The 16,894-nt window shown below is 38.8% G+C and overlaps 1 protein-coding gene across 1 annotated transcript in view; it reads left to right on the top strand.

Moving 5' to 3' along the window:
- Window positions 1-2,955: 2,955 nt before the first annotated feature.
- Window positions 2,956-16,894, top strand: part of DNMT3L (DNA methyltransferase 3 like) — a 54,356-nt gene continuing 40,417 nt past the window's right edge. The window contains exons 1-6 of the mRNA XM_043993467.1: window positions 2,956-3,028; window positions 12,492-12,629; window positions 13,373-13,462; window positions 13,975-14,019; window positions 15,616-15,695; window positions 15,811-15,923. Coding sequence (XP_043849402.1) covers window positions 2,956-3,028; window positions 12,492-12,629; window positions 13,373-13,462; window positions 13,975-14,019; window positions 15,616-15,695; window positions 15,811-15,923 — 539 coding nt within the window. The remainder of the gene's footprint in view (window positions 3,029-12,491; window positions 12,630-13,372; window positions 13,463-13,974; window positions 14,020-15,615; window positions 15,696-15,810; window positions 15,924-16,894) is intronic.

Below are 16,894 nucleotides of genomic sequence, written 5' to 3'. Positions count from 1 at the left end.
ATGTAATCTATGTCCCAGGGCCACAATCACTTACAGTAATAAACTTTAGTCTTATAAATGTACTAAAAACCATCCATTTGATTCATGTTGCCCATGTCCAGAATTGACCCTAAAAAAAATCTCAAAACATAATTCAATAGTTAATACGTACATCTCCACATGTGCAGTTAAAACATTATAATTTCCATACAAGCCCTCAAAGCAACATTGTATATATCAAGCATTAAATATTCTTTATTCTACCCTCCAAAGAAAGTATAGCAAAAACAAAAAGAACTCACATAACCCATAAGGAATTAAAACAATTCTTGCTCCAGGAAGCCACATATCCTTATAGGGTTCCGACATCTTCAATACTCATTGTATCAGACTTTTGATAAGTCTGATAAGTATAAGACAGTGACATGGGCAGCCATAAAGGAGACATGCTTTTCCACAAACACTCCAGGAACTATATGAAAAGGGCCTTAACTAGAGCAATGATTTAGTGAGTCAGTCAATAAACATTTATTACACTCCTGCTATGCACCAGACACTGTGCTAAGCACTGGGGATACAAAAAGAGGCAAAAGACAGTCCCTGCCCTTAAGGAGCTCACAATCTAAATGGGGGAGGAGAGTGAAGGGGAAATAACAAGGAAACAAGTAGAGACAAACTAGCCAAATACTGGATAAATAGGAAAAAATAAAAAATCAGGCACCAGACTTAAGAGGTGTTAGGAAAAGTTTCCTGTAGAAGATGGGATTTTAGTTGAGACTTAAAAGAAGTCATGGAAATCAGTAAACAGAGATGAGGAAGGAGAGCATTCCAGACATGGGCCATAGCACGAAAAAATGCCCAGAGCTAAGAGATGAAGTGTCCTGTTTGTGGAACAGCCGGGAGGCGAGTGTGAGGACATGGCAAAGAGTAGAGTATAAAAAGACTGGAGCAATAGGAGGGGCTAGGTTGTCATAAAGAGCTTTGAATGCCAAACAGAGGAGTTTATATTTGATTCAGGAGCCAATGAGGAAGGAAGGGTGTGACATGGTCAGAACAGAATCAAGGGGAAAAGGCAATTCTCATAGGTCACTGACTAGAGAGAATGGGTCTGACTTCACATGTCTTGGAGTACTTGGAACCACAGTAGAAAACAAAGCCAAGTCAGTACCTGGGCACCCTGGCAGAGATGGCCTGAGACTAAAGCCTAATCTAACAACATGTTACAGGATGAAATGAAATACTCATGTGATTGAATAGTTAATAAAAAGGAGGTTCACTTTGCCCTAACAGGGCAAAGATATTTAACAAGGATATAATTACACTTGGCTTCTGGAGAGAAGACCTCCCTTTTCTCCTTATGGAAATGAGTTTGCAATGCAGGGTATAGTCACTCATGTGATCTTTGGGTATCCATCAAGTCCCTAACTCCATATAGATGGGAATTTTCATGCCTTTAGGTAACCAGGAAACTCTATCAAGGGAAGTAGTTCTGGCAGATACTGATCCTATCATATACCATGCCCATGGCCAAGTCCTAAGGATCTCCTGTAGGACCTTCCGCTACTTAAATGCTTTGAGGGGTTTTATTGGACAGTCATCCTGGCATAAACTACACCAAATTGAGGAAGATCTCTGAGGGAAGGACGTTTAAGATTAAGGAGGACTGGGAAAGGCTTTTTGCAGAAGGCAGTACCTTAGCTTAGGTTTAAAGGTAGCCAGAGAAACTTAGAAAGCCAGGAGGTGGAGATGAGGACAGAGAACATTCCGAGCATGGGGAACTGCCAATGAAAGCACTCAGGTGTGGTATCATGTTTGAGGAACAGCAAGGAGGTAAATGTTACTGGATCACATAATACATGAAGATGAGTAAGGCATGAGAAGACAAGTAAAGGGAGGAGGAGAATAGGTTATGAAAGGATTTGGATGTCAAGAAGAAAGAGGATTTTATATTTGATCCTAGAAGGGTGAGGGAATCCACTGGAACATAAAGAACAAAGGAATGCGTAACAGGGATTCTGGGAGAGATGTTCTGAAGGTGAAAATTACAGGACCTGATTATTGATTGAATCTGGGGGCAGGTGAGAGGTATAAAGAGCTGAGGCTGCTACCTACATTATGAATCTGGTTGACTGAGAGGATGGAAGTTAACTTCAACAATCATAGACGAATTTAGAAAGAGAAGAGGTTTGAGGTTATCGATTTCAGTTTTGGACATGTTGGTTTTAAGATGTCTATGAGACATCCAGTTAAAGATATCTAAAAGGAAGGGTTAGACTGTGGGACTGAAGGTCAGGAGATCTAAACAACATCTGCATGAAGATAATTGAAAACATGGGAGCTGGTGAGATCACCAAGTAAAATAGTATAGAGGGAGAAGGAAAAGGGGCACAGGACAGAGGTATGTAGGGGTGTTGTGGTTGTGATCCAATAAGGGCAACAACAAAGGAGTAATCAGCTAAGTGGAATAACGAGGAGGGTAAGCAGGGTCACAAAAACCTAGAGAAAAGAGAGCATGGGGCGAAAAGAGGGTGACCGTGTCAAAGGTCACAAAGGCATGAGGACTGAAAAATGCCATTAAGTTTGGAGATTAAGTTATCTTTAATAACTTTGGAGAGCACCAGTTTCAATTTAAATTTTCAGAAGCCAGACTGCAAAGAGATAAGAAGAGAGTGAGAGGAAAGGAAATGGAAGCACATAGTATTAATGGCCCTTCTCAAGTAATTTAGCCACAAAAGGGAGGAGAGAGAAATGACCAGCTAGAGAGGATTGATAAGTTAAAAGGATCCCCTTTCTTTCCTCTGACACCAGCATCACCCTGCTTCAAGGCTCATCACATCGCAATGAAGTATATCTTGCTGATTCGTCCTCCCTCCTTCAGGTCTCTCCCCTATTCCAGCCCATCTTCCACTCAAATGTCAAAATGATCTCCCCTAAACTTACATCCCTACCATGTCACCCCCTATTCAATAAATTCGGATGAGAGTAGCTCTGTGGCTTCAAGAATCTGTAGATGCACAGTGGTCACCGCCAGCTAAAACTGTCTCTACAGGTAGATGGGACCAAACAAAGTTGAGAGTAACTGACACGGTTTTAACCCCTTCAGTGAATTAGGGGATTGTCTTCTCCAAGCATTTAAAGACTTCCCCTGGTTGAATAGTGGATGAAAACAATTTGTTCCAATGGCCCTGGAGGCAACTGAAGCAGGCACTATGGAATGCTTAGAGCTTGGTCAACAGCAGAGATGCCAAGGTCATCCACTGCAACCTGAGCTATCACCAGTTGTCTTGCTTTTTGTCTTGCCACTGGAGTTTGATGACAGGAAAAGAGAGTGAGGCTGACAACTTTAAGCCAATTCTGCCTCACTTAAATCCAATTTCGTGCAACTCAAGACCATCATCCTTGTGATGTCATTGGTCCTCTTTGAAAACAAAGGACTAACACAACAAACTGCCGTGGCTCCCAATCATTTCCCGAATCAACTATGAACTCCCCCTCCCCTTTTAAACCCCTTCACATTTGGTCTTTTCCTACCTTTCGAGGCTTGTCATGCCTTCCTTCATGCCTTCTTGTATTCTGAGATCCAGTGAATCTAGTCTCCTTGGGGCAGCTAGATGGCCCACAGTGGATAAAGCCCTGGCCTTGGACTCAGGAGGAACCTGAGTTCAATCCAGCCTCAGACACTAGACACAGTTAACTAGCTGTGTGACCCTGGGGAAAGTCACTTAACCCTCATTGTCCCACAAAAAAAAGTGATAAACGTGATGGATGAAATAGTCTTTCTCTGTCTGAGCTCCAGGTTCATGCCTAGGCTTTAGTTTAAGTCTGTCCTCCATAAAATTCACTGAACCAAAGCTTATTCAATCACCAGTAATGTACCAAAAATGTCCAAAATACCACACTGCTCTATTCCTGGTTTTAATTCTTTTAAAAGGGCTTGATTGTTTCTTTCTTCTCTAAGCTCATCTTGTCTTTCTCTCCCTAGTTCCATATTTTCCCCCAAATTCTTTTTTTTTAGAATAAAATAATAGTTTATTGTAGGGCTAGGGAAAGGAAACCACGAGAGAAATCTTTGGACTTCTTCTCTTGGGGAGAAGGCATAGCACAGAGATGTGGCTCTGAGATACCTAGCTCCTCAAATTCTTAAACTTGACAATTCCTTCTCCAATATTTCCAACCCTCCTTGATGGCATAGAACTTGCATCTTCAAGGCAAACACTAGCAAGTTCTTCATTTGACTCAAATATCTTGACCTGATATTGTTTCACTCTTTGCAGTATTTACATCCTAAAAACCCTATATTTATATTGCATCATGCTTATCACAGATATCCTTGGAACCTCCATCAATCAATCAACAGAGATTTTGAGAATAGAGTTTTCTCTACATATTTTCCATGAGTATTTGTATTTTAAAAGTGGACTCAATGTTTTACAGGATTGCATATGTAGAAACTGTAACTGATCACAGGAGGTGGGTGGGGAGGAGAGGAAGGGAAGGAAAGATAGAATTTGGTACTCAAAATTAAAAAAAAACACATGTTAAAAATTGATTTTGCCTGTAATTGGAGAAAAATTAAATATGATATATTAAAATAAAAATAAAAAAAAAACAGTGGAACATGGTAGGTGAATTCATCCTTTCACCTGAAGTAAAGCAGTTCTAATAAAAGCAGCTCAAGGGTGGCTAGGTGGCACAGTGGATAAGCACTGGCCCTGGATTCAGGAGTACACTGAGTTCAAATCCAGCCTCAGACACTTAACACTTACTAGCTGTGTGACCCTGGGCAAGTCACTTAACCCCAATTGCCTCATAAAAAAAAAAAAAAAGCTCACACACTGGAGCTGTCTGTCTTTATAGTGCTACTCCAACTATTTGTAAATTTGACCCTTCCATTTCATTCAACAAATGTAACATAGCAAAGGAGAAATAATAACAATTCACATCCTTAACAAAGGTATTAACCTCAAGTTTCTCTTTTTTGGCTTTTTCCATTTAATGCTAAAAGTTCAACCTATATTTATAGGAAGAAGAGAATGTAAATGGCATACACCACCTAACAAAACTCTTATATACAAGAAAACAAACATATGTACCCCAGCTATAGAAAAAACACTTTGGAGAACAATTATCATTTCTAAGACCTTGAAAATAATGTTGCATATCACACTTCTTTCAGCCCATTCTTCATGAATTCCACTCTTAAATGCGAGGTTTTATTATTCCACCTAGTTTTCTGAAAAGGAAAAGAGGAAAACAAAAACAGGAATCAAATGAAAAGAAAGATGTGAAGGGAAAGTGAACAGCTCCCACCTAAGGGACTGCTGTGTTCACAATATGAAAATAATGCTCACCATCTCTGAACATATTCAAATCAGTGGTTGTGAATTATTTAAGGGAATACATGAACTTGGAAGGGAATATATGCATATATATATATATATATATATATAGGTATGTGTGTGTATAAATAAATAAATATACTATATATATAATATCTCAATATATATATATATAATCTAATATATATATCACTATATATATATATAGTGAATGTAGTCAATAGACATTATTCAGTGAAGGGGTACAAGCTGGCTCTCACCAGTCTGGCAAAAGGATCCATGGCCACAGAGGAAGGTTAGAACTCCTGCTCTGAGTGATCTGTACCAAGATAGGGAGTGGAGAAGAGTCACGAAAAGTTCAAAGTGGAAGATTATATCAAAATTTTTTTATATTTGGCTTTAGAAAATGTTTTATACTAATATTTTAAAAATGGGAGTGTCTGAAATTCTAGGAATTTATGTCAAAACCATTAAGACAGAGTACAGAGGTCTGCCAAGCCAGGTCTCTGAAACTGTCTGGTAACTCTATCCAGTCCTTTATAGTGACTTCTCAGCTCACACTACTAGAAGTAGAGAATGTCAGAGAGGGAAGAGAAATAAAAGTTGATCAAACTCTACAATACCTAAACAAGTATCCTTTTTCAGTTTCACCAAGAAGTAGATAAAGTGATTGACATTCAAATCAGGAGGACCAGAAATCTGCTTACTAGCTAATGTTACCCTTGACAAGTCACTTCAATGTCCTCAAACCTCCGTTTCCTCAATTGTAAAAATAGGGATAATTACAGTATCCATTTCATAGGTTTGTTGTGCAAATCAGCTGAGATAATACAAAATGCTTTGTAAACCTTAAAGGGCTTTATGGATTAATTATTTATTGTTATTATCACCATTATCTTCCACTTGAACTTAGAATATGACAATTAACAAAATTTTAAAATGAGAAAGGACCTCAAAGGCCAAATAGTTCAATTTACACATAAATGGGAATATTTTTCTGCAACATTCTCAATCTAGCACATCAAGATGGAGGGGAATGGTATTGGAATGGTGAGGAGGGGATGAGTTATTTCCTCTTTGGCTGCACTCTCCAATCCTTTACTCCTAGTCTCATTCTTTCCTTAGGGAAAGAAAGAAGTTTTTACTCATCTTTGTCTCTTAAGAGCTTATATTGTTTTCTGTTTCATTGTTTTTCATATCTCTATCTATCTAGGCCACTGTGCCCTCTCAGCTATATTTGAGTAAAAGGAACACAGAAGTCAACCATACAACAATGCAACAGGGGTTAACTAATTTGTTTTGAAACAAGGAAGAGAAAGTAACCTTGTTGTTTTAAGTTTTTCTTTTTAAGTTTCCCTTAATATCTATGCCATGATTATAATAACTTTATATATATATATATATATATGCAACCTATAATATCTAGACTATGGTGTTTAATATCTAAACCATGATTAATTCTTAAAATATTGATTGAATGCTGTGTTGGGGATGGTGGTGATTGAGAGCAACTCCCTGATGAAGAGATTGGAAATTGCTGCCTACCAGAACAAGATTTCTGGCTGGAGCTCATAGTCAAAGGAAGGAAATTTATATTTTAAAATGCCCAGAGCAGAGAGATTACATTCACTGGACTTTCTCTGTCTCTGTCTCTCTGTCTCTGTCTCTCTGTCTCATCCTCTTTCTCTCTCTGTCTCTCTGTCTCTCTCTGTCTCATCCTCTCTCTCTCTGTCTCATCCTCTCTCCCTCTGTCTCTGTCTCTCTGTCTCTCCCTCTCTCTGTCTCTGTCTCTCTCTCTCTCTCCTTCCCTCCTATCTAGATCTAGATCTATAACATTATGTATATGTGTGCATATGTGTGTGTGTATATGTATATGTGTGTGTGTGTGTGTATTTAAAATCAAGCACAGTGTTAGAAACTTTTCAGCAAGATGAGTCAGATAACAATTATTATCCACAACCTTGAGAAAACCACTCCCTTATAAGGGAGTAGTTAAGGGTGGCTAGAAAGTGACACCCCAAGGGAGAAGTAGTCCACATTAAGGTGTGTGCATGGTAGAAGGTGGGGATGGTGGTAACAGTGCCCAACAGCTCTGCCTGACTACTCACTATCCCTTTATGCCAGAAAAAAGTAAGAAAAACACTGTTATATAAAGTTCCCAGATCTTCCAGAGAAATACATCAAAAGGTATCTAGGTCAATCATGTGTCATGAGAACACCTGACATAAGGATTACTACTTCCTTGGATTTGTAGTAGTCAAGTCTAGGGAAAAAGGCAGCTTATGAATTAATTATGAAATCCAATTTGAAATCAGTATTCCTTTTTTAAAATGTGATCTTTTTAAAGATATCATCATGGGTTAGTTAGGTGGCACAGTGGACAATTTACCAGCCCTGGGCCCTGGAGGCCCCAAGCCCAAATCTGGCCCCAGACATAAGACACCCCACCCTGTCTGTCCCACAAAGAACAAAACATAAATACTTTACAGGTATCATCCCTTCATATTCAGTTCAGACCTGTGTCCTCTGTGAATTCCTTACTGAGATAGTTCTTATGAGTTCAAAGTATTATCTTCCCATGTAGGAATATAAACAGTTTGATCTTTTTTTTTTTTTTTTGGTGAGGCAATTGGGGTTAAGTGACTTGCCTAGGGTCACACAGCTAGTAAGTGTCAAGTGTTTAAGGCCGGATTTAAACTCAAGTCCTCCTGAATCCAGGGCCAGTGCTTTATCCACTGAACCACCTAGCTGCCCCCAGTTTGATCTTTTAATATCTCTCATGAAGTCTTTTTCCTGTTTACCTTTTTATGCTTCTCCAGGGTCTTATATTTGAAAGTCAAATTTTCTATTTAGTTCAGGTCTTTTCATCACAAATGCCATAAAGTCCTCTTTCTCATTGAAATTCCATTTTTTCCTCTGAAAGATTATGATTAGTTTTTCTGGGTATGAGATTTTTGGCTGTAGTCCCAGTTCCTTTGCCCTCTGGAATATCATATTCCATGCCCTCTGGACCTTTAATGTAGAAACTACTACATCTTGCTTTATCCTTTGTGGAGCTCTACAGTATTTGAATTCCTTTTTTTCTAACTGCTTGCAATATTTTCTCCTTGACCTAGGAGTTCTGGAATTTAGCTATAATATTCCTGGAGGTTTTCCTTTTGGGATCTCTTTCAGGAGGTGATCAGTGGATTCTTTCAATTCTATTTTAGCTTCTCTTCTAGAATATCAGGGCAATTTTCCCTCACAATCTCTTGGAGGATGGTGTCTGAGCTCTTGTTTTGGTCATGGTTTTCAGATAGTCCAATGATTTTCAAATTATCTCTCCTAGATTTATTTTTCCAGGTCAGCTGTTTTTCCAAGGACATATTTCACATTGCCTTCTATTTTTTCATTCAATTGTATTTGCTTTGCTGTGTCTTGGTTTCTCCTAAAGTCACTAGCTTCCATTTGTTCAATCCTAATTCTTAGGCAATTATTTTCATTAGATAGTTTTTTAATCTCCTTTTCCATTTGGCTTTTCAAACTGTTGACTTTTTTCTCATGACTCTCCTGCATTGCTCTCATTTCTCTTTCCATTCTTTCCTCTCTTTCTCTACATCTTCTTTCTCTCTCTCCTACTTTCTCTTCAAAGTCCCTTTTGAGAGCTTCCATGGCCTGAGACCAGTTCATATTTTTCTTGGAAGCTTTGGATGTTGGAGCTTTGACCCTGTTATTATCTTCTTCTTCTGAGGTTGTATTGTGGTCTACCTTTCCCCCAAAGAAGTTTTCAATGGTCTTCTGCTTTCTCTGCCTACTCATCCTGGCTTACTATTTCTTGGCTTTTAGCTCCTTCTTAAAATGTAGCACTGCTTCCAAGACACATTGTTCATGTCGGCCCAGGGGGTGATTGGGCTTTTTGAGGAGGAATAGATTGGGGGAGGGGGAAGAGGAGAGATGATCTAGGGAGAGGTAGTTCACATGAAGGAAACAAGAAAAAAGCTTATGGAGGAGAAGAGAAGAGGGGGAAGGAATTAGGGAGTGAGTGAACCTTAATATCATCAGAATTGGCTCAAAGAAGGACTAACATATATACTCAAGTAGGTATAGCAATATATTTTTGCCCTGAGGGAGAGGAGGGAGATAAGTGGGGGGAGAGGGGAAGGAGGGAAGGGCAGATTGGGGGAGAGAGCAGTAAAAAGCAAAACACTTTCAAGGAAGGTGAAGATGTTCTGCATTACTGCACAAGTATGACATATTAAATTGTTTGATTTCATAGGGAAGGTTGAGGAGGGAGGGAGGAAGAAAATTTAGAACACAGAATTAGCTCAAAGACCTTAATCTCATCAGAGTGGTCTAATGGAGGGAATAACATTAACACCCAATTGGGAGGAGTAATCTATTTAACCCTACAGGAAAGTAGAAGGGGAAGAGGATAAGGAAGGAAGGGTAAAAAAAAGGGGGAGTGCAGAGCAGGGGAAGGGACAGTAAGAAGTAAAATACTTTTGAGGAGGAATAGGTTAAAAGAAGATAGAAAATAGAGTAAATATCATGGGAATGGAATAGGATGGAGGGAAATAGTTATGATGATTGATTATAATGGCAAAATGTATGGTACCTACCTCGCTGGGCTATTACGAAGAAAATTCTCTGTGAAGTTTAAGGTACTATATACAGGCTATGATGACTAGGATACTATCAGAAAAACCTGGAAAGACCTACATGAACTGAAGCAGAGTGAAATGTACTGTATAAAATGTGATCTTTCCTAAAGGAAGAAGGACAAACCCTGGGGAAATGTAGCAAGGAGACTTTGGTGTGAGCTTTTTTCTTCTGTTGGGAAGCTAATGACACTCGAAGCACAGACTAAGGCTGTGACATAGACCCTAGTTTACATCATGAAATGAAGTGGCACACCACAGAAAGTCAAGCCTGTTGTCAAATAAGCTCACTTGGAAAGAAAATATGTGAGCCCTGTTTAGAGCATGCTGCTGAAATTTGGCAAGAAGGATGAATAATAGGAAAGGGTCATTTCACTCAGTAACACTTCTATGACTTATGCCAAGGATGCTAGGTCCCCTTGTGTTCCCTTGCTGAGATTTCAGAGAACTCAGAGACTTGCCAGTTTTCATCGGGTGGCATCACTTTTCCTTTATGCCAGAAAAACAACAACAATGACAATGATGACAATGACAATGCTCTCTTTAAGAACTTGTACTTCTTCTATACAACAGGCCTTCGAATAATTGAAAACAACTATCATGCCCTCGGCTAAATCTTTTCTTCTCCAGGCCTGAGCCTGAGTCACTGGACTGCTCTGTGCCAGGACTCGACCAAAACATGTGGTTTTGAAAATCATCTATTTAAAAGAGAAAATGGAAGTTGTGGGATCATAGGCTCATATATTTGCATTGTTTAAATCAAGCCCACATGGCTTAACAGGAGATATCAAAAAGATCCTGAGGTGTGGAAGGGTCTAGGAAAGAAAAGGCTTCATTCCCCCATCAAAAAAATTGTGGTAGCTACCGATATTTCTAAAACTAGGATAAATCAATGCCTCCCTTCTACTCACAAGCTAAGACCAGAACAGACAACTCTAGAACTGGATGGGGAAATACCTAGGGAAGGGAAATACCCAGTGGTGTCACCAGGAAGACTCAGGTATAATTATGATCAGGCCATGGAAAAAGTCTTTTACAAGGTACTCCCAGGACATCATTAAACTACATTCTTTCCAAGATTCTTGGACCTTCATTCCCTGAACCTCTAGGTATTTATTGGGAGGGATGGGATTCTACACAGAATCAGAGGCTTTGTTTGTTTTTTTTTCTCATCTCTGAAGTCTCAGGTAAGGGTGGTACTAGTGTTGGGAATTCTCTTGACCTAGAGGAATGGGACCTCTTGGGAGAGGCATAGTCAGTGACTGTGGGTCAAAGATAGGAGGGGAAAGTGAAAGCAAAGAAATGAATAACCTGCTGAGAAAATTGCTCATAGCAACTTCAGCTTTTTAAGATACAGACTTCTATAACTTTTTAGTCCCACTTATAATACACAGCTAATTAGCAGCATTCTGCAGCAACTTAGCATGGATAAGTAGCATCTTTCATAGGAAATGGAAGGATAGAAACTAGGGGAAATCAACCACAGGGTGAATACTTGTTATGCAGCTGACAAGAATTTGTTATTAAAATGAGAAAACGTTCCCAGTGCACAGGCATGATACAAGGGGAAGTGGCCAAATACTTTTATAATTGTGGAAGAAGTCTTTTAAGACAAAGCTGTAGTGTTTCTTATCCAAGGACAACAAATCGTCATTTACAGCAGTGGGTGGGATTGTCTTCTTTGTTTCATTCTTGCATGTTTTGAAAGGTTTATTTCTCATTACTTCCCATATATTGGGCCACCAGGTGGTTGGGGGTATTTCTACATTGTTAGTCCATTAAGATGTTATGAAATTATTAAAGATCATGTTATTCCCCCATACCAATTAGCAAGAAAACTGGACATTTCTAGCCTGGAAGGTTTCAGACATGGAATATTCTAGATAAAGGGAAGGGAGTTAAGAAAAGGGAGATGGTTAGGGTATATAGAGAGCCCCTGGATCGAGAAATTCAGTCTCCGGAAAAAAAAAAAAAAGTACAACACAACCTAATTGTATTTTAGAGTCTCCACCGGTCCCTTGCTGTGGGAATTGTGGGACACAGAAAGTGGGAGAGAAAGAAGGGAGAGAAAAAACTAGGGAAAGAAACAAACAAAGGTGAAAGAAGGAATGGGGTGGGGGAAGGAAGCTGAGAGAAATAAAGAGGTGGGGAAAAAGGAAAAGGGTAGGAAAGAATGGTGTGAGGGAGAAGTAAAGAAAGAGGGCATTGTAAATGAGAGAAAGAGAGAAATTTGCGCAACCAAATTGGCTCCTGTTTCCATTCTATTCTCTCCTTCCACCCACCCCCAACCCCCCCCCCCCCCCGCTAAAATCACTGCATAAACTCCTAAACTAAATCTCGAGCTATAAACTTAAAGTTCCAATTTCTTCCCGACCTGCAGCACACTCCTCAGCAGCCGCCCACACCCCTTTCCACCTAGGTCCGGCACTTGTTTTTAAAACTCGTTTCACCCCATTAAAGCCTTCTCATCTCTCTCCATACCACTCTTTTATCTCACTGTTACAAAGGGTGTCCACTTCCCCTACCAATGTTTTAGGATTGCAGAGAGTTGAAAGAAGCGTCTTTAAAAGCATGGCCCACTCTCTTCTAGAAATTCTGAGTGATGTGTCCCTAGGGGAGTCAGAGGTGGGGGAGCACCAGGAGGAGGAAGAGCAACAGCTTCCCAATGAAATAGGTAAGAAAATTGAAGGGGGTGGGAGGTGCCTCTTGTTTCTGCAACTTTCCATTTCAGAACTGCAAAGGAAACTTGGCTGATTCCCATCTCTGGGCACTTTAGAAAAGGGAGCAGGCAGAAGAGCTGCATGGAATCCTAATTTCTATTCATGCTAATAACACACATTTATGTATCACTGTAAGATTTGCTAAGAGCTTTCTTCACAATGATCCTGATGAGGAAAATGAGGCTCAGAGAATTTAGGGGACTTGCCTCCACGTTGTGGAATGCCCTGAATCCTCCACGTTCGATATAGGAAGGGTGTGTAGATTCTTGTTTGTGACACTATGGAAAGACTTGGGGAAAAGGTGTTCTTACTGACTCTAGGCCTGGTACTCTAGCTATTGTATAAAATATGGCAGTAATAATTCCTATAACACTGGAAGCACTAAGCTTTTTTTCCTCCCTGACAAAGAGTTCAAACTGCTGTCAGCTTCACTGCCTCCTTGTCTCCTACCATCCTTCCCTGGAAGGTAGGAAGGATGGTTAGAACACCATGTCACAAATGGAGAAATGAGATTAACAGAAGAGGTTAAATGATTTGTCCAGTGTATTAATAATGGAAAGAGACCCAAAACCCACACCTTTGACTCACTAGATTTAGAAAAAAGCAGAATTTCTAGGGGAAAAAAAAGAAGTTACCTCGTACTTGTTTCTTAACGTGAATTTGTGTTTTCTGGGTTCATTTCCATTTCTTATCACAGTTGTGGTACTTGAAGAAGAAAGAAGCACAGAGGTGATATCTCTGGACTCTAGTGAACAGTCATTTTGCTCATCACCAAGACCCAGCAAAGGTTTGACTTTGGAATGTTTCTAATAAAGAAAGTCTTTGAAGACCTTTAGTCCCAGGGACTGGGTTGTGCAAATGTCACCAGGCATTTAAAATCTTTGCATTATTAAATTTTTTTTTAAAACAGGAGCAGGATATACAAATGCTTGATATGTGTCAGACTTGAGTATTTAATGCACTGAAACTGTAAAGAGGAAATGGTTGGGGGCAGCTAGGTGGTGTAGTGGATAAAGCACTCGCCCTGGATTCATGAGGACCTGAGTTCAAATGTGACCTCAGACACTTGACACTAACTGTGTGACCTTGGGCAAGTCATTTAACCCTCATTGCCCCGCAAAAGAGGAAATGGTTGAATATGACACTATTTCTCTTTTTTAATATATTGTACATATACATATATATTTATATATTTCATCTTTAGAGACATAAGCAACTTTTAATGTAGATTTCTTTGTAGACTTTAAAGAAACTTAACATGAGGTTGGACAGAGCTCCATTACCTGTGTTTTCTTACAGATCTTATTGCTTATGAAGTCATGGTTAACCAGAGAAATATAGAAGGTAAGTTTTTCCAAATCTTCACTAAGCCTCAGCTATGACAACTCACCATCTACATTCTATATAACATGACAGAATGAGAGCTTCATTTGGAGTAAAAAGACCTGGGTTTAAATCCTGGTTCTGTCACTAGCTGTGTAAGCATATTACTTAACCTTTTTAAGCCTGGATTTCCTCATGTATAAAAAGAGGAGGTTATATTATATCAGGGTTTTTTTTTTTACATACCTTCCAACTCTATGGTCTTATGGTACCTTATTAGATACTATGAAGTTAAGCAAATGCATATAATAGATATAATATAAATTTTATATATGTGTGTGCTTGTATAAAGAAAGATATATCCATCTCTATATCTAGAGGAAGAGATATAAAATAAAGCAGCTAGGTGATGTAATGGATAGAGTGCCAGGCCTAGAGTCAGTAAGACACCTCTTCCTGAGTTCAAATGCAGCCTCATTCATTTTACTAGCTGCGTGATCCTGGACAAGTCACTTAAATCCTATTTACCTCAGTTCTTAATCTATAAAATTAGCTGGAGAAGGAAGTGGCAAACCACTCTAGTATCTTTGCCCCCCCAAAAAACAAACAAACAAATGGACTCACAAAGAGTAACACATACTGGAAATAACTGAATAATAACAACAAATATATTGTGATATATTTTACATAATTTTATTTTTATTTTCAGTTCTAAGGTTTCTCTCTCCTTCCACACCTTCACCCTCATTGAGAAGGCAAGAAATAGCCTTTATAATATGAAGTTATCTAAAATATATTTGAGCATTAGCCATATTTTTTAAATGAAGGAAAATGAAGAAAGGGGAAAAAAAAGTTGCTTTAATCTCCACTCTGAGACCATCAATTCTCTATCTGAAAATGGATAGCATTAGTCCTTTAGAGTCATGGTGGCTCATTGTATTGATCAGAATTACCAAATCTTTCACATTTACTTATCTTTACAATCTTTCTGTTACAGTGTAATATGTTCTGGTTTTGCTCACTTCACTTTGTATCAGTTCATGTAAGACTTTTCAGGATTTTCAAGCTGTATATTTTAACACTATGTTTTGATTACCCAGAGGGAAAGTAAATTTTTCATGAAAACAACACAAAAAAGAGAAAAGAAACAATTTGCTAGGGCACTTTACAAAACGCAGATGTTCTGGGAGACAAGAAAAGAACAGAGAATCATAGGTGATAAAAGCAGGAAGAAAAATTGGAGGCCAACCCCTTCATTTTATAGAGAAGAAAACTGAAGGAAAGAGAGGAAAAAAGTGGAGTCCAACAAGTCACTGGCAGAGCAAGGACTGGAACCTTTAATCAAGTATTCTACCCATTATATCACACTGTTGCACTTTGCATTGCAGGATCAATTGGGTATGTAATTAAAATACTTTGTTACAAACTAAAGCCTTTTTTTTTTCATTTTTAAGTACTGGATATACAAATGTAAACAATTATGGAACAATACTACCAGGTTTTTAACCTCTAAATGCCTTGAGGGTACAGAAATGAATACTATATCCAATAAGGATAGCAGAGGAGTGTCATTGTATGTAAACATTATATTTTAAACACATCAAATGTCTATTTTAGATGTCTGCATATGCTGTGGAAGTCTCCAGATTCATACACAACATCCCTTATTTGATGGAGGAATGTGTATTCCATGTAAGGTAAGCAGACATAACTATGAAAAGGGGAAGTACAAATTTAATAGAGTCGGCATGGATTACATTTACTGAGAAACAAAGCTATTTTCATAACTGACCTGAGTTACTATTTCCCAAGGACAACTTCTTGGAGTCATTCTTCTTATATGATGAAGATGGGTATCAATCTTTTTGTACCATCTGCTGCTCAGGGGAGATACTACTCACATGTGAAAACCCCAATTGTAACAGGTAAGAAGGCACAAGTAACAAAGAAACACTCTAAAAGCATGACGGAGCTTCATTCTTACATTGCTTGAAATGGACCAAGACTGATGTACTTACTTGCTGATATGAGAAAATTGCCCATCTTGTCTAGAAGCTCAACCTGGATAGAATTGTTTCTTTTCTCCTTGCTTCTTTCTGCTCTCCCAGATCTTTTCCTTGGCAGCTCTTAATTTTAATCTCAAACATATAGTGTAACATCATAGAAATAAGAAACTTCCTACATAAATATTTGTGTGCAGCATTCTTATATTTTGACCAAGAAAAAGAAATCTATTTTATGTCTGCCTAGTATAGTGGAAAAAAGTGTTGAATGTGGAGCCTGACACTGGATTTGAATCTTGGTTTTTCTACTATGTGACCTTGGACAAGTCAAATGGCCTCTTTCCTCATCTGTGAGATGGAGATTGGCTAGATGATAGTTATTGTTATTAGATGACCTTTATGATCACTTCCATCTCTAAATCTTTGATCTTATGAGCGATGAGAAGCAAAGGAGTGTCATAGACAACTTAGGAACTCCAAGGTACAATAGAAAATCTCACCATTTCCATTATCTCCCCTGCTCATCCCACACATCACTAAAAGATTAATCTTCCTGAAATTCCTCTTTGATCATGTCATGTCCCTGCTCAAAAGCCCTCAAAGACTCCCCATTGCCCAGGTTTTTTAACCTGGCACTCAGTGCTATCCGCAATCTACCCCCTACCTACCTTTCAAGACGTATTTCCTATTACCCCTTACTTTCTCCTCATTACCCTCTATATTATCCTCTTCTTAGTCCTGTTCTGTTGTAGCAAAACTAATTCACTTATTGTACCTAGAATTTACATTACACTAGACGATGCCCATACTTTTCTTCATTAGATTCTGCAGGTTTTACTCCAACCAGAACACGCAGTACACACAGGGTGTCCCAAAAGCCTTAGCGCAACTTT

The sequence above is a fragment of the Dromiciops gliroides genome, chromosome 3 (genome assembly GCF_019393635.1).
Source record: "Dromiciops gliroides isolate mDroGli1 chromosome 3, mDroGli1.pri, whole genome shotgun sequence".
Lineage (NCBI taxonomy): Eukaryota > Metazoa > Chordata > Mammalia > Microbiotheria > Microbiotheriidae > Dromiciops > Dromiciops gliroides.
This window is presented reverse-complemented; position numbering and strand designations above follow the sequence as displayed.